Source organism: Leptonychotes weddellii, chromosome 2 (assembly GCF_054177405.1).
Source record: "Leptonychotes weddellii isolate Sample4059 chromosome 2, ASM5417740v2, whole genome shotgun sequence".
Classification (NCBI taxonomy): domain Eukaryota; kingdom Metazoa; phylum Chordata; class Mammalia; order Carnivora; family Phocidae; genus Leptonychotes; species Leptonychotes weddellii.
The window spans coordinates 25,410,925-25,429,018 of record NC_138370.1 but is presented as its reverse complement, the minus strand read 5'-3'; the positions used below and the strand labels follow the sequence as shown (position 1 = coordinate 25,429,018).

Below are 18,094 nucleotides of genomic sequence, written 5' to 3'. Positions count from 1 at the left end.
TTTTTTTTTTTTAAAGATTTTATTTATTTATTTGAGAGAGAATGAGAGAGAGCACATGAGAGGGGGGAGGGTCAGAGGGAGAAGCAGACTCCCTGCCGAGCAGGGAGCCCGATGTGGGACTCGATCCAGGGACTCCAGGATCATGACCTGAGCCGAAAGCAGTCGCTTAACCAACTGAGCCACCCAGGCGCCCTCCCCCACTTTTAAAGATGACCCCACTCCTACAAACTAAACAGAATTCAAATGGATGTACTAGAACCTCACACACTCATTTAAAAAAAAAGCTGTGTTCTTCCCCCCTTTTTTAAATAAGGATTTTATTTATATATATTATTTTTTTATATTTTTTTTATCATGTTCAGTTAGCTGTGTTCTTTTTTAAAACATGAATATAAATAAATGTTTCTTGCTTAGATTCTGCAGGCTCCTTTTACTACCATAGATTGCATATGCAAGGGACCCCGCGCTCTTCTTCCCTTCCTTCCAACATTGAGGTTCCAGTAGCAACTTGGCTGAAGGTATAATGAGCTGGTAAGCTCTCATCTCCTAGTTATAATGAATGAAGGGCTCATGGCTCATAATTGGTACCAGTTTCAAGTCCTATTCATATTATCAATACAATCTGAGCGGACCTAGAAACTGGCCACAGAAAGGCCTACACATAGCCATTTTTAGTGCCTGTTATGCTTTACTGATGTGGATGGGCAGAGATGAAACCCAGGCCCTCTCCATTCTCCAAAGCACAGGAGGCAGGCGTTGTGTCTTTCTGCTTCCCTGCTCTGCATTTTGGGTCTTTGCTGTGGCACAGCCAGGGTGAGGCAAAGAATCACCCATGTGCCATATAGCAGCAGCAGACAGCCACTGGGGTCTGAGTCACTCCCTCAAGACACCTGTGCCTGCCCCCCCAATTTAGACCCACTTTTGTTTTAATCATACCCTTCCAATTTTTTTTTAAAGATTTTATTTATTTATTTGTCAGAGAGAGCGCGCGAGAGAGTGAGAGAGCACAAGCAGGGGGAGTGGCAGGTAAAGGGAGAAAAAAGGCTCCCCGCTGAGCAAGGAGCCCATTGTGGGATTCAATCCCAGGACCCTGGGATCATGACCTGAGCTGAAGGCACAAGCTTAACTGACTGAGCCATCCAGGTGTCCCCATACCCCTCCAATCTTAATCTTACATCTTGATCCCTGCATCTGACTCCTGTGGATTGGACTCTAGTTCTTCCTATCCCAGGCAAACGGCTTGGATTTTTGTTCAGCCTTCAGTGGAAACTTTCCGTTCTAACTCAAGTGGGTGGGTTCCCGTTCCCATTCTTGGCCAGTTGACCAGCAACCACTTCATGCGATAAATTGCTTTTCTCCTCAAATTCGCTTCTCTTTCAAGTCTTCACATTTGTCCTTTAACCTTTCTGACCACTTAACTCTATATGCCATTACATGTCAGGTGTGTAGATGAGCATTCTTTTTGATGCTAAAGGGCAAATATAGCAAATGCTAAGTAAACGAATACATAACCACTTTTATATGTTAGTCTTCCATTCCTGATCATTGAGAATAAAAGCCTGGTATCAAGACAGTAGTACTTTGTTCAGCAACTTCTCTGTGCTCAGTATATGTCCTCCAACATAATTTTATTCAGTCTTTAATTGTTTAAAAGCCTTTCTTGATTAATTGATTTCTCATTGATGTACTGTTGGCACCAAAGAGTATATATTTATTTGAGAGAGTGTGCATCAGCATGAAATAATTAATTGTTATGAATTCTACCAGAGAATATGTTTTATTCCATTGGAAGCATTTATTTGGGCCTTTTTTTTCCCCCAGTGAAGGGTGGCAGATGGATTTTTTTTTTTTTTTTTGGCCATTTCCTTACATTTAAAAACTCAAATTAGGGGCCACAAAATCTTCAGTGTCAGAAACACTTTAGGAATTTGGTGTTACATATTGCAGTATTGTCTTAATCGTTTCTCAGTTATAGAAATGACGTCTTCCTGATTGAGTCTCCATCCACGCTGTCAGGAAACATCTGTTCACCACATCCATCACTTCTGTCTGCACATGATCATGTTTCAAAGGTTTCTCAATTAATCCTGTGGAAGCTAGAATCATTCATAATTATAATCCTGTTATGCCTTCTTTATTTCTTGATGTGCTGGTTAATTCATGTCCATCCTGCAGTGGTCTGTAGCATAGTGCTATTATCAGCCGTTTTGTCTTTAAAAGCCTCTTGTCTACCATTTTGACTGTGATTGATTCACTGCACTTTGTTGAAATCGATCATACTGGATGAAAAAAAAATCTATCCTGCATATTTATTCTGGTGACTTTTGCATGATTTCACTTTTTTTTCAGTGCACCAAGCTGCCAAGCTGGTTGCTTTCCCCTTTTTGGCTTTCTTTCTCTTGCTCTTTTTTTTTTTTATAAGAATTGCCTATTGCTTTCTTTCTTTTGTTTTTTTAAAGATTTTATTTATTTATTTAACAGAGAAAGATAGTGAGAGCAGGAACACAAGCAGGGGGAGTGGGAGAGGGAGAAGCAGGCTTCCCGCCAAGCAGGGATCCCCATGTGGGGCTTGATCCCAGGACCCCGGGATCGTGAGCTGAGCCGAAGGCAGACGCTTAACGACTGAGCTACCCAGGCCCCCATATCTCTTTATTTCTCCTGCCCTCTCTTAGACAACACCTCTGGGAAGAAAAGCCAGTTGCCAGAGGCAGTGGAATAAATTCTCCCTTTAGAACCAGGCTAGACACTACTCCCATTTCTCTTAACATAAAATCAGAAAGAGGGTCCCTCTCCTTTGTGCTCCTCTCCCTGAGCAGTTTCTAGGGTGAAAGAGTCATGATTGACTGCCAGGCATTTTGCCAACACTGTGACATGCTTCTTTGTAGCTTCAGACTTCTCTGTATTCTAATCTTACCAGGTAGACTCCAAGTTGGACACTAAAATTCTCTTGCACATACTAATATTTTCTTTTCTTCTTCTAGGCACTGACTTTAATATAGATAGCTTACCTTTGCCTCGGAAAGCCCATCACGACTGGGCCCTTTTTCACGAAGAGTCTCCGAAAAACAATTATAAGCTCTTCCACAAGCCAGTCATCACCTTGTTCAACTACACTGCCACGTTCAGCCGCCATTCCCACTTGCCCCTGACCACCCAGTACTTGGAGGGCGTAGAAGTCCTGAAGTCACTCCGATACCTGGTCCCTTTGAGGTCCAAAAACAACCTTCGAATAAGACTTGCTCCACTGGTGTACGTCCAGTCAGACTGTGACCCGCCGTCAGACAGGGACAGCTATGTTCGAGAGCTGATGACTTACATCGAGGTCGATTCCTATGGTGAGTGTTTACGAAACAAAGATCTCCCTCAGCAGCTGAAAAATCCAGCCTCTATGGATGCCGAAGGCTTTTATAGGATCATCGCACAGTATAAGTTTATCCTTGCCTTCGAGAACGCAGTGTGTGACGACTACATCACTGAGAAGTTCTGGAGACCTCTGAAGCTGGGGGTGGTCCCTGTGTATTATGGGTCCCCCAGCATTGCAGACTGGCTCCCGAGTAATAGAAGTGCTATTCTCGTATCAGAATTTGCTCACCCTAGAGAACTAGCAAGTTACATCAGACAACTGGATCATGATGACAGACTATACGAGGCTTACATAGAATGGAAGCTGAAGGGTGAGGTGTCCAATCAGCGACTTCTCGCAGCGCTCAGGGAACGGAAATGGGGAGTGCAAGATGTCCACCAGGACAACTACATCGATGCATTTGAGTGTATGGTGTGCAGCAAGGTGTGGGATAATATCCGGCTTCTGGAAAAGGTGAGCAAATGGAGGTTTGGCAAAGAGGCACTAGGAGGGCCATCTGGATGGTCTCTGCCATTTTGCATCCTTTGTCACAGCCTTTTCCCACAGCTCTTCATTCCCATTAAAGAGGCCAGGCACTGCAGGGAGATGAATATTTCATTACTTTCTTGGAGGACTGTCATGAAGTTTATGAGTCATGTCCTTCTTCCTGAAGGCCTTAACCTTATTGTTTCTTCCGGAGGACACCATGCTGCAAGTGCTTGCTGGGCAGTGATAGAAGCAGGCTGCAGAGGAGGGAAGAAAGCCAAAAAAATAAAAAATTTGGGAGTTCTGAATCTCATCCACATGGTCAGTCCTTTAACTTTTCCATCACTGCTCTGTTTTCTGTCAGACCCTTACATGCTTGCCTCATAGGTGCTTCTTCGAAACTTATTTTCAGGGGGCCTGGGTGGCTCAGTCCATTAAGCATCTGCCTTCGGCTCAGGTCATGATCCCAGGGTCCCAGGATCAAGCCCTGCATCTGGCTCCCTGCTCAGTGGGGAGCCTGCTTCCTCCTCTCCCTCTGCTGTTCCCCTTGCTTGTTCTCTCTCTCTGTCAAACAAATAAATAAAATCTTAAAAAAAAAAAGAAACTTATTTTCATTTCATGTATGCAATCAATTAACATCTCTCTCTCTCATCCCTGCTCTTTATCTTTCTGGCACACACATGCTTATTAATATAGAGAAAATGTTCAAATAATGATGGATAATCCTTAAAAGATTTCTTTTTCTTAAAGTATTCTAAAGAAATTTCTGGGTCCCTGGGTGGCTCAGTTGGTTAAGCGCCTGACTCTTGATCTCCATTCAGATCTTGATCTCAGGGTCATGAGTTCAAGCCCTGCATTGGAGCCTGCTTAAAAAAAAATAAAAAATAAATTTCTTAGTATTGTCTTCAAATTTCTTGATGCTATTAACATTTGGTTATTTGCTTATTTTACTTATGTTTACCAGGAATGGCCCCACTTTGTATATAGCTAAATTTGTTAAAAGGTAATTTACTGAAAGAAAAAGAAAGATTAATTTCAATTACTTTTGAAATAAAAAAAAAGAGATTGCCCACATATACTGCTTGGCTATCACCCATCATTCCCTTGCCTGACTTCCATATACACATAACATTTATCTAAATTCTCTGAAGACAAATAATTTTTGTTAAATATTGAAATGTTGATTTTGGCTAGCATATTAATTTCAGGTCAGACATAAGCCTATACAGTATATGGAATTATTTTTGTGTATTATATGTATACCATATAAGGCTTTCATATTCTAAATATTTGTATGTTTAGACAAATTAAAAATGTTTGCAAGATCATTTTCCTCATTTTACTATAAAAATTTAAATTATTTTATCTGGTTTTATATAACAAATTTTTACTCATAAAATCATTTATTTTAAACCAAGTGTCTTGGTCAGCAACATGAACACTAAATATTATATCATTTCTCTCATCCTGATTTCCAGTGACTTCCTTTCTGACTTAATTTATAAGGGCACATTACAGCAAAAACCAAAATCCACACACTGCAAAAAACATGAGAGAAAGTAGAGGCCACATTAATTGCCCATGGTATCCCAATTATTTCTTCTGAAAATCTACCAAAGCAGAAAACAGAACTTCTGACGGTGATGATTTGCCAGGGCTACCTATCACGATCCTTGCCAGGCTTGGGGATTACAGTCACAGAAAGCCAGAGAACTACACAAACCCTAACTGCTTCTGCACCTCACGGACACCCTGTTGGAATGATTGCTGGGGACTGGAAAAGAGTGTACAATGACACTGGTAGCTAGATTTTAAAAATCATAGGAGAGTACATATATTCCTGCATTTCCAACAGGGACAGCTAACTATGGTGTTTCAGAGTGCCTGAAGGTGCTGAAGGTGGTGTAATTGAATGTCCTTCTCTTTGGAGTCTTTGAAGAGAAGTAGATGGAGTAGGTTGTCCTCTGGTGAGTTCTTATTCCTCCCAGAGGGGTGGTGAGTGAAGATGATTAAAAGGTTTTGCTTGCATTTCAATGATTGTGCTACAATTCTTAAATGCTAATGTGCTCATTATTGAAAAGCAGAACAAAATATACAGTGAAAGTAAATTAAAGGTTTTCGACCAGTTCTTTTCACTTGCATTTATTCATTTGTTTTACAACTTACATATGGCATGCCTTAAAGTAAGCTACTTATATGTTTCTTCACTTTTTCTCTTTCAGCCAAAGAAGAGCTAAAAGAAATAATTTGATTTCCTCTAACTCCGATTACTTTTTATCTTGTGGTTGATAATAATTTAATTATTGTACTTGGATGTAGAAAATACTATAAGAATATTGAATGCATTTCCCCTTTTTCTACTCTGCTCCTCCCCTGCTCTCCCTCCACACAGACCCAGTGAATTATCTACTGCTGTGTAAACAATATTGTCACAAACTTAGTGGCTTAAAACAACCCACACTTGTCATCTCACAGTCTCTGTGGGTTAGTTCATGGCTTAGGTGGGTTCGTGGAGGCCTGGTATCAATGTATCAGTCAGGGCTGGGTGTTCATCTGGAGGCTCAACTGGGGACGGGTCTGTTTCTAAAGTCACATGCTTGTTGGCAGATTCAGTTTCTTGAGGCTGTAGGATTGAGGGCTTCAGTTTCTTGCTGGCTGGAGGCTGCCCTTGGCCTTTAGAGGCCACTCACAGTTCCTTGGTATATTGGCTTCGCCAGCCTGGCTGCCTGCTTCCTCAAAGCCAGCAAGGGAGTGAAAGTGCTACAACGGGTGTGTATGTGATCATGTATACGTAATCACATACATTCTCTCACCTTTGCTGTATTTTATGGCTTAGAAGCTAGTGATGGATACCATGCATAAGGGCATGAATACCAGGAGGCAGGAATCCTGGGGGCCATCTGCAGTCTGTCCACCACACCTATTGAATCCGAGTAGGCCTGTACTCTGTGTTGCATACTTTATTTATGTAGGGGAAAGTCTTTCAATATTGAATTAATTAATTTAGTCAGTTAAAGAACATTTACTGATGAATGATCCTGTTCTCAAAAAGGCTATCATAGGAGATATAACGTGGAATCATCACAGATACAACTTCACAGAATTGGGATAAACTTTCAAAAAATTAGCTTTGAGGTATAATTGATTACAATAAGCTGCACATATTTAAAGTGTATGGTTGATTAATTGTGACATATACCTGTGAAATCATCACCACAATCAAGATAACAAACATTTCTGTCCTCCTTAAGAGTTTCCTCATGTCCTTTTTTAATCCATCCCTCTGACCCCTTCCTTAGGCAACCATACATCTGCTTTTTGTCACTTTTGACAAAGAAGTTAAGTCAGTTTTCTAGAATTCTATATAAATGGAATCATGTAATGATTCTCTTTTGTGCCTGGCTTCTCTCACTCCACATGATAATGTTGACATTCATCCACAACACTGTGTGTATCAGTAGTTTCTCTTTATTGTTGTGGTTTGCACATACCAAAATGTCCTTAGCCATTCACCTGTTGATGGACATTTGAGTTGTTTCCCGTTTCTGGCTGTTATAAATAAAGCTGCTATGACACTTACGTACAAGTCTTTGTATGGACCTAGGTTTTCATACCTCTTCTGTAAATACCTATGAGCGAAATGGCTAGGTCGTATAGTAGGTGTATGTTTCACATTTTGAGAAATTACCAAACTGTTTCCCAGAGTTGTTCTCTTACCTTCCCACCAGCATTGTATGAGATTTCCATTCATTAACAGTTGGTGTGGTCAGTCTTTTAGTTTTTGCCATTATGGTGGGAGCATACTGGTATCTCACTGTGAGTTAATTTGTGTTTCTCTAGTAACTAATTATTTTGAGTATCTTTTAATGACTTATTTGCCATCAATGTCTTCTCTGGGGATATGTCTCTTCAAATCTTTGCTCATTTAAAAAAATTGAGTTGTTAATCTTGAGTTGTAAGAATCCTTTATACAACAAATGTTTTCTTCCAGTTTTGGGGTTGTTTTTCCATTTTCTTTTCTTTTTCTTTTTTAGATTTCATTTATTTATTTGAGAGAGAGAGCACAAGCAGGGGGAACGGCAGAGGGAGAGGGAGAAGTAGGCTCCCTCTGAGCAGGGAGCCTGACACGGGACTCGATCCCAGTACCCTGGGATCATGACCTGAGCTGAAGGCAGATGCTTAACCAACTTAACCACCCAGGCACTTTGTTTTTCCATTTTCTTAATGGTATCTTTTGAAGTGTATAGTTTTTAATTTTGATGAAGTCCAGCTCATCATTTTTTTCTTTAATCATTTGTGTTTTTTGTGTCCTGTTTAAAAATCTTTGTGTAACCCAGGGTCAGTAAGATATGCTTCTATTTTATTCTAGAAATTTTGTCCAGCAAGACACGTAGGTCTATAGTCAACTTACAGTTAATTTTTGTAATGCAGCATTGTGTCAGAGTTGAGGTTTGTTTATATGGATATCCAATAGTATTGGCACCATTTGTTGGAAAGATTATTTTTTCATGATTGAATTACCTTGGCTTTTTTTCAAAACTCAATTGGCCTTATCTATGGGTTAATTTCTAGACTGGTAAATATGCCTATATTTAAGTACTGTAGCTTCATAATAAGTCTTGAAATGAGATAGCGTCAATATTCCAACTTGGTTCTTTTTCAAAATTATTTTCACCATTTTAGGTCTTTTGCTTTTCCATATAAATTTTAGAGTCAGTTTGCCAATTTGTATGAGAATGCTTGATAGCATTTTCACTGGGATTACATTGAGTGTATGTATTAATTTGGGGGAGAATTGACAATATTGAGACATTTAATCCATAAGAATGATAGATCTATCCATTTATTTAGGTCTTTAATTTCTCTAGACATTACTTTGTAGTTTATTGTGTACAGGTTTTTTTTATAACCCTTTGGTCAAATTTATACCTAAGTAGTTCACATTTTTTGATACTATAGCAAATGCTATTTTTAAAAAACTTTATTTTCTGATTGTTTGCTGCTAGTACATAGAAGTAAAATTGATTTTATATGTTGACTTCATGGACTACAACCTTGTTAATTACACTGTTTAATTCTGTATCTTTTTTATAGATTTCTTAGGATTTTTTTTTACATAAATGATCATATTGTTTACAAAAAAAAAAGATGATTTTACCTGGACTTCCAATCCATTTGCCTTTAATGTCTTCTCTTTTTATCCCTTACTGCACTAAGACCTTCATTACAATTTTGAATAGTACTGTTGGGACCATATGTCTTCATCTTGTTCCCTGTCATAGAGAGAAAATACTGTTTTTCATTATTGTTTATGATGTTAACTGTAGGATTTTGGTTGATGCCCTTTATCAAATTGAGAAAATTTCCTTCTGTTCTTACTTTTATGAGGATTTTTATCATGAGTGGATGTGGAATTTGTTAAATGATTTTCTCTTTCCATTGAGACAATCATATGGTTTTTCTTTTTTAGTTTATTTAATGGTGAGTTATAGTGATTATTTTTGAAGGTTAAACTGACTTGTTTTCCTGAGATAAACTTCACTTGGTTATAATGTATATCCTTCTTATTTATTTTTGGAATTGAATTGCTAAAATTTTTGTTAGGAATTTTTGCGTCTACATTCATGAGGTATACTGTTCCATGTTTTTCTCCTAATGCCTTGGCTAGTTTTCTTATCTGGTAATGCTGGTCTCACCTTCCCTTTTCTTGTGTTTTCTTTTTATTTTTTTTCTCTCTTTTTTTTTAAAGATTTTATTTATTTATTTGACAGAGAGAGACACAGTGAGAGAAGGAACACAAGCAGGAGGAATGGGAGAGGGAGAAGCAGGCTTCCTGCGGAGCAGGGAGCCCAATGTGGGGCTCCATCCTAGAACCCTGAGATCATGACCTGAGCCAAAGGCAGATGCTTAACGACTGAGCCACCCAGGCACCCCTTTTCTTGTGTGTTCTGAAAGAGTTTGTGTAGAATTGGTATTATTTTTTCCTTACATATTTTGTTCAATTTACCAGCCAGTCATCAATCCGTAGTTCTTTGTTTTGTTTTTTTTGTGGGAAAGTTTTTAAGTATAAATTGAATTGTTTTTAATAGATATAAAGCTGTTCCTCTTATTCATTTCTTTTTTTTTTTTTTAAAGATTTTATTATTTATTTGACAGAGACACAGCAAGAGAGCAGGGGAAATGGGAGAGGGAGAAGCAGGCCTCCCGCTGAGCAGGGAGCCTGATGCAGGGCTCGATCCCAGGACCTGGGATTATGACCTGAGCCAAAGGCAGATGCTTAACGACTGAGCCACCCAGGCTCCCCTTATTCATTTCTTTTTGAGTGAACTTTGGTAGATTGTGTCTTCGAAGGAATATTTTTTTCATTTTATTCAAGTTGTGAAATTGACTGGCATACCATTATTAGTATTCCTTTATTCTTTTAATGTCTGTAGTGTCTATATGTCACCTCCATCATGTCTGATATTAATTTGTGTCTTTTTTTATGATTAATCCAGATGTTTATCCATTTCATTGATCTATTCAAATAATTAGCTTTTGATTTCATTATTTTTATTTTGCTTTATATCTTAATGATTTCTGTTCTTTATTATTTTAATTCTTAATTTGGGCTTAATTTGCTCTTTTCAAACTTAAGGTAGAAACTTGGGTCATTGATTTTAAGCCTTTATACTTTTATAATATACATATTTAATGCTATAAAATTCCCTAATCACTGCTTGAGCTACCTCCTACAAATTTAGATTATTATGTTAATGTTAATTCAGTTTAAAATATTTTCAGTTTTCTGTTCCGCTCCTAATCTTCCTTTTGCGTAACTGATGAAGGTCCATGGGAAAGAGCTTTAGAGTGGATTTGAACTCTTGTTTTGTGTCTGGGGCTCCTAGGGATTCCAAACCAGCATAGTAGCCCATACTTCACCTTTAAGAATGTGTTAAAAATTTAACTGACTTATTACCTATTTGTATGATGACCACCTCTTTCTCCTGTGTTCTGTCAAAGGTTAAACAGATCATGTACCCATCTTTCTTTAGAGGGTCTTGTCACTGTGGAATTCAGTTTACTTGGTTGCTGTGTGATTTCAGTTCCCTGATGGGCTCAAGAAAATTTATGAATTTATAGTTTATTTGACTTTGTCCTTACTGTTAAAATAGGAGCCATGTCCTCTTTGGAAGCAAAATATTTGTTAATCATACTTTAGAAACAGCCTGTTTTTCTGCCCAGAACCACAGCTGGAAAGTCCATTTGGGATGCTGAAATTTTCTTACTTTTAAAATGTCATAACTATTTCATCAAACACACTTCCTTCAGGTCATACTGTGAAATATTTCTACAAGAACACTAGAGTTAAGAGTCCATTTCATAAGATTCTTTTCTTTGTGATATCACCTCAGATGTAACTTTGTCGTACACTGTTGAATGGACTCTGGAGTGGGCAGGCAAGGAAACAGAGTATTATTACTGGCTTTCTCATATAAACAGTTATGCAAGGTCAGGGTTGGGAAGGCCGTCCAACAGTATGTGGTCAGTATGGCTACCAGCCGACTGGTGATTCAAGTATCATGAACAAGTCATCTGCTAATGATCTTGGAACATTTCCAGTGTTGGCAATTTCATTATTTTTTAAGGCAGCCCATTTTATCTTCTGTTAGTTTTGACATTTATATTGTTCTTTGTTTTGAACACTTTCCCTTCTCTAGTCCATTCTTAGCTACCAGCTTCTGACTCTAGCTCGATGGGTTATAGGTTTGCACCTGTACCTATCGGTCAATAAATGTGAGCAGTGGCTTCTCAAAAGTTCTTTCATGGTAATCACGTTGGGTTCTCCTTACTTGATTCTGTTCTGCTCTTGCTCCAAAAACAGTTTCTACCTAGCCATGAACTCTGGCTAAAGTAACCCCAGTTTGAACTTACTTCTGGTTTTTTGAAAAAAAATTTTTTTTTGTATTATTTTATATTATTGTTTAGACTTCCCAGATTTTAAGTTTAGCATTTCCTAGTGGTTTGCTATTTGGATTTGTGTTCTGGTTCTCTGTACTCAGTGTTGTCTTGGTAAAGAAACTGTGCTCTAGTTCCAGGCCCTTGGAAGCCAGACTCCATGATCATTTGTCAGTGGTCCCTAAGAGCAGGGAGGATTTAAGCAACTGTATCCTTGTCCCTCTTCCAAGAGGGATGTTAATTCATTCTTCTACTTAGAGTCCCTTCAGATGCTTGAAGAAGGCTTTATGTGCATTCTAGTCATCTCTTTTTCAGGCTACACCCTAATATCTTCTAATATGCTTCTAATGGTAGGTTTAACAAAGAGAGAATATGTTGATCCAACCATAGGTAGGTACCCAAATTATTGTCTTTCCAAATTGATTTTTCTCCTCTGCTTTCTAATTTCCTGATGGGTGAAGATTCTAATTATTACAGATCCAACACATTATAAACCCTATTATCTTCGAGTTAAAATTTTTTTTAGAAATAGATATATATGCACAAACTTAAACTATTAAATAATTCTGCAAAGTTAAAAAAAGAGCAGTCTTTTATTTTCCCCTTCCCCCCTCCCCAGTGGCAATCTCTTACCACCACATTTAGCTAATTATTTTGGTATTTATTCATTGTGTCTAAATAACATGCTTATACACTCATTTTTTTTGATGTTCAGTGTTTATGTGATCATGATTGTGCACCTGCTATTCTGAGATGAACCATTTAGTGTACTGTGATCTGTTTCCCTCGCCTGGACAGCTTTTTGTTTCCCTCTCATTTGCCTTCTTGTTTGATTATTTTTATATGTACATATCACTCAGTCAATCCTTCTTGATTGTTTAACTCTCCTTTGAAGATGTTCAGATCTACCAGACATCCAGTTCATTCATCTTGTTGAAGAAATTGCTCACAGAGCCTTCTGCGCTTCCCCAGCGTGCCGGCTGCCCTCGCCACCTCGTGTGGAGCACCAGCCTGAGAGCTCCCTTCCCCAGCATGTGGGGATTTTCCTTTCTTATCTTTTTCTGACACATCTCTTGCGTGCTTGTCTCCCTTTTCCTTAGTTCTGCTCTTTTGTTTGATCCTACCCTCGTACAGCTTCTCGAGAAGGGATACACAAGGATGTCTGAAATGTCTTCATTCTACTCTAACACTTAAGCAATAGTTTAGCTGAGTGTAAACTATCCATTTTTCTTAGAATTTGGAGGCATTTTGCATCGCCTTCTAAAAGACTTTTAATTTTGAAATGATTTTAGATTGACAGAAGTTACAAAGATAGTACAGAATTCCTGTACACCCCACACCTGGCCTCCCCTATTGTTAACATTGTACATCACCATGGTACATTTGTCAAAACTTAAGAAATTAATGTTGACCCACTGCTCTTAACTGACCTGCACACTTTAGTCATATTTCACCAGTTTTTCCACTAAAATCCTTTGTTATCCTTTGTTCCAGGATCAAATCCAAGATACCAAATTGAAATTAGCTCTCATGTCTCCCTAGTCTCCTCCAAACTGTGATCAGCTATTCAGTTTCCTTATTTTTAAGAACTTTGATACTTTGGAAGAGCAATATTTTTGTAGACTGCCCCTCCATGCATTTGTCTGATGTCTTCTCATGTTAAAATGTAGGTTATGGATTTGGGGGAATATGACTGCAGAGGTGAAAGGGCCCTTCTCTTCACACCATATCAGGGGACACATCATATCAATGTGACTTATTACTGATGATGTTAACTTTGATCATTTGGTTAAGGTGGTATTTGCTAGGTTTTCTCTGTGAGTTTACTAGTTTTCCCTTTCCATTAAGCGAGTCACTATGTCCAGGCCATGTTCAAAGGGAGAAGAATTAAGCTCCACCTCCTTGAGTGCAGAATTATCAAACAATTTGTGGACCTATGTCTAACGAATAAATATTTGGGGGGAGGTATTGTGAGGCTATGCAAGTATCCTTTTTCTCCTTAAAGTTTTCCCCACTAATGTTCATTCATCAGTTAGTCTTACCATTGCTTTTTAACTTCCAGTGTTAATGTCAAGAGATCTAAAACCATCCTAACTGCCAATCCTCAGAATTAGATGTTTCCTCTCATGGAGGTTGTAGAATCTCTTCCTTCTTTCCTGTGTTCTGGAATTTTGTAAAAACGTTTAGCAGGAGACTGTTTGTGTCACTATGGAGTGAAGATATTTGCTTTAAAAAGGAAAAGTATATGTTGGGTTCTGTTATTTTGAGGCAGGAACCCAAGACTTGTGCTTTCTTATATATTTAATTCTTTTTTCCTTTCTCTCAAACAGGGTTTACCACCCAAAAGATGGAAGGCTGACGTGACACACCTGAGTTGCCCAGAACCTGCGGTGTTTGCTTTCTCACCTCTGGCTCCACGTTGGAGCTCTTTGCGGGACATGTGGATACCAAGCTTTGAGCAATCCAAGAAAGAAGCCCAGGCACTAAGGTGGCTGGTTGATAGGAATAAAAATTTTTCAGCTCAAGAGTTTTGGGCCCTGGTATTCAAGGACTAATTTCTACAAGTGTCAGAATGATATAGACTAAAGCTCTCTTGAGGTTTATTTTCTAGGTTGCCTTAATATATGAATATCATAGCTACTTTGTTGACTATCCTTTAGGATAAGGAGTACTTGCTGCCGTACTCATGATGAGCCCTTGCACATAATGGATGTGAATTGCCCTTAGGGGTCACCTCTATATTTTTTATACTAAAAAAGTAAATATTTCTTATGGTCACCTTCCATTTACATGTCTGGACCGATGTACCTGCCGCTTTTTGTGGAAATTCAGCTAATGTGAATTGAGTGCTCCCCTCCCTGCAAGGGAGGCAGAGGGCGGAGCTGTGGATTCTTGATACTCACCTCACAGTCTGCAGTTTATTAGTATTTGGCAAGCCCAGTGTCCTGATGCTGAGCATGAACGTGAAATGCATTAGAACTTGGCAATGAGAGATTCCATCTGTTGGTTTCCAGGGATGTAAGTGAGTAATAAAAGCTGTGTGAATTTTATCCGCTTTTTCTCTTCAAGTTAGAAGAATGTATGCCTGTCTGCCTTCTTACTCTTACTACCTCTCTTTCTTCTTTTCATCTTGCCCTGCCTCCTCCCCCATTTTCCCCCCCTGAAGTGGAATGTCTTCTGAAGATAAGCCTCCTCCTTGTGTGTTTTGAACAGTGAGATGTTCTCCATGGTCCCTTATCCTGCAGAACAGAGTAATAATCATGTGATCCCGGCCGGACACCCTGTACCCTCCGATCAATGTGAGAGTGGAAGTGAATGGCCCCCAGGAACTCTGGTTGTGTTGTGTAGGATGATGTACAGCCTGTAATAGTGGGCAATCCACTCTGGTGGGTGAGCATTCCTTGTCATTTCTGATCCTGTCACAGAGAAGTTTCAGCTGTCCTGTTGGGAGCATCCACTGGAGCTCCTTGAAAGACAAGGAGACAACACTGGCTCGCATTTTCTTCCCATGTGGGGGTGGGGAGGCTTTTAGAGGATCCTAAAGCCTGTTGTTACCGGACATATCCTGGCTTTGGTGCTCTTTATTGTGGAAAGACGTCAGCTCCCGAGGACAGGAAGAGTCCCTGATTCTCATGTCCCCTATGTGGTGTGCGGGTGAAACTTAGGACAGCTCCCGTGGTGCCAGCTACCTCTTTACCCCAGGCCAGTGCCTTCATGTGCCAGCCATGTGCAATCTCTTCCACGAGGAGTGCTCTCTCTGGCTGTGCAGGGAGAATGAGGACTGAAACCATTGCTTCATGTGCCTGAAACCAGTCCATTTGCTCAGGAACAAGAAAGGTCACATTGCTGGGTGGGAGAAGGTTCTATGACTGCATTTTTCTCAATCCCAGCACTGCCATTAACTGAATATGATTTGGTACAACTCTCTTAACCTCCCTGGGCCTTAGTTTTTGCACCTAAAAAGAAGCGATTGGGCTGGTCTTTGAAGTTCTTCTCTGCATAATGTTCTTTGTTTATCAAAATTAAGAAGTTTAATTTTGTAGAAGTTTTTACTCAGGCAGTAGCAAATCCTTTAGAGCCACTGCATGGTTTTCAAGGGAAGAAAGCTCTTTGGAGGAAGAAGCATACTTCTTGGGTAGTATTAGGGATAGAAAGTAGGTTATCTCTGCCATTTTTTTTCTGATGATATCCAAAGGGAAAGCATTGGAAAGGGAGAGTGTTTGTTACAGACCAGATTTTAAATTGTATATTAAATGAGTTTTGTTGTCGTACTCTTAGTAAAAAGCCCAGGATGTGATGTGTGCATTTGGTGAGGTATTATCCGAGAGATCCAGTTCTCCATAAATGCCTTAAACAAATACCCAGTGCTCATATGCTGCATATATGTTTTAAGCCTCAATATTGAGTGTAGTTTTGTTCTATCTTGGTTCTTCATCAAGACTCCGTAGACAAAATTCTGCCTAAACTTTTCTGAAGTATGTAGCCCTGAACAAATTTAGGGAAATGAAATAATTGATTGTTTAATGGGGCATAAACATCTTGTAGGGGAAGAGGATGGAGGAGAGGGAATTCCGTGGGATTGAAAATGAGGTGTGTTTCAGAGAAAATAGATTAAAAGTTCTTTGGGACTCTTTGAGTACCCATAGATTTGAGACTTTAATTATTAATATTTTTTTTTGTTTAGCACATGTGTCTTCTGTAATAGGATTTGTATTAATAAGATGGTACCCTCGTCTGTGATAATTGCTGTCATGGGGTGAGAGGCGTGGCCCCACTGTAGCAGGATTCTTATCTGCAAATGGGGAGCTGTGCGGTTTTGAGTTCCATGTAAGTCCCCTCAGTGACATTGTATCCATTGATCCCATCAGACCGTACCTTTCTCTTTACCACACTGTCTCCATTTGTGAACTATGATTAAGAGAGAGTCCTCTCTCACCAGGCTGCTGTGAAGAATGGCTCATGGCTGTGAAGGACTTGGTATGATGCAACATTCTGTTTAGGGCGTCAATGCGTTTTGCTTGGATTGTTCTCAGAGACCGATTTTCTAAGTGATATGACAAGGTGGATAGAAACCTTTTCAGAAATGTTGAAGAAAGGGCTTACTAATGTTAGTCAATAGTCTTCAGATCTTCACCTGAAAATGAGATAACTTTGACCATTGATCACATAGCAATTATAAAATTTCAGAACCTGATTGTGGACTGGCTTCTTTGTTGCTCTTAAGAGCTAGAGTCCAGTAACTAGAGTATCAGTTGAGATTATTGTCATTTTAGTCACAGATTGAATGCAGTGTTATATGCGCTACTGAGAAGTGGAAGACATAAGCAAAAATGAACGTCCTTGCTTTGAGTCAAACGTTGTAGATTACACATAGGAGAACAAACCTAATATCTATAGAACACTGTATGAATCCGAGCACAGCACAGACCTGAACTTGAAATGTCCAGTGTTATACTGTGCATTTAAAAAAAAACCATTAGTGTAGCTCATAATTCCTGCTAAAGATGACAAGGCATTAGGGGACTCCGATGGAGAGTTAGTTTTCAGTGAATGATATTATCTGAAGCATCATGGGTACAACTCTACATAAATAACATATGTTTTTCTTGGAATCTTTAACGTATAAAATGTAAAAGTTCACAGGCCGAGAATAATGGTGGTTAGTTTATGTTTCAAATAACTTTGCAATCCTGAATGTTCTGTAAAGCACTTTCTTACCCTTCTTTAGGGAATTTCTTTGTTTTCATTTTTGTTGTTGTCATTAGTGATAATCGTCTTTGCTGCATAATTCTAATGTCGACCTATATCTTTATTTCTTCTGATTATAGAAATAAAAATGCTTATAAAACTTGGAAAATTGAATTATGAACTATGACTCTAGTAAGAAGACCTAGTTTTAGTCCCCAACTCTCCAGTATACCATCTAAAGATGATATCTTGGGGGCGCCTGGGTGGCTCGGTCAGTTAAGCGTCAGACTCTTGATTTCAGCTCAGCTCATGATCTCAGGGTCATGGGATCAAGCCCTGTGTTGGGCTCTGCTCTCAATGGGGAGTCTGTTGGAGAGTCTCCCTCTCCCTCTCTCTCTGCCCCTCCCACTCATGCTCCCTCTCTCTCAAATAAATAAATAAATCTTTAAACAAAAAGAAAGACAGTACCTAGGCCAAGTTATTTGGCCCTTCTAAGCTTCAGTTTGCTCACCAAGAAAAGCTTATTATATGTCCAACCGCTCTGTGAGGTTGTGAAGTGTAAATAGGCCAGTATTCATACTTCGCTTGATAAATGCTAGCTGTAGCTGTTACAGATCTCTGCAGTCATCACCCTTTGTT

General features: G+C 39.2%; 1 protein-coding gene across 5 annotated transcripts in view; it reads left to right on the top strand.

Moving 5' to 3' along the window:
* Positions 1 to 17,624, top strand: part of POFUT3 (protein O-fucosyltransferase 3) — a 73,905-nt gene extending 56,281 nt beyond the window's left edge. For all 5 annotated transcript variants that reach the window (XM_081808932.1, XM_081808939.1, XM_006748119.3 and 2 more), the window contains 2 exons: positions 2,982 to 3,817; positions 14,098 to 17,624. In XM_081808932.1, the coding sequence (XP_081665058.1) occupies positions 2,982 to 3,817; positions 14,098 to 14,322 (1,061 nt within the window). In that variant the 3' untranslated portion in view covers positions 14,323 to 17,624. The remainder of the gene's footprint in view (positions 1 to 2,981; positions 3,818 to 14,097) is intronic.
* Positions 17,625 to 18,094: the final 470 nt, after the last annotated feature.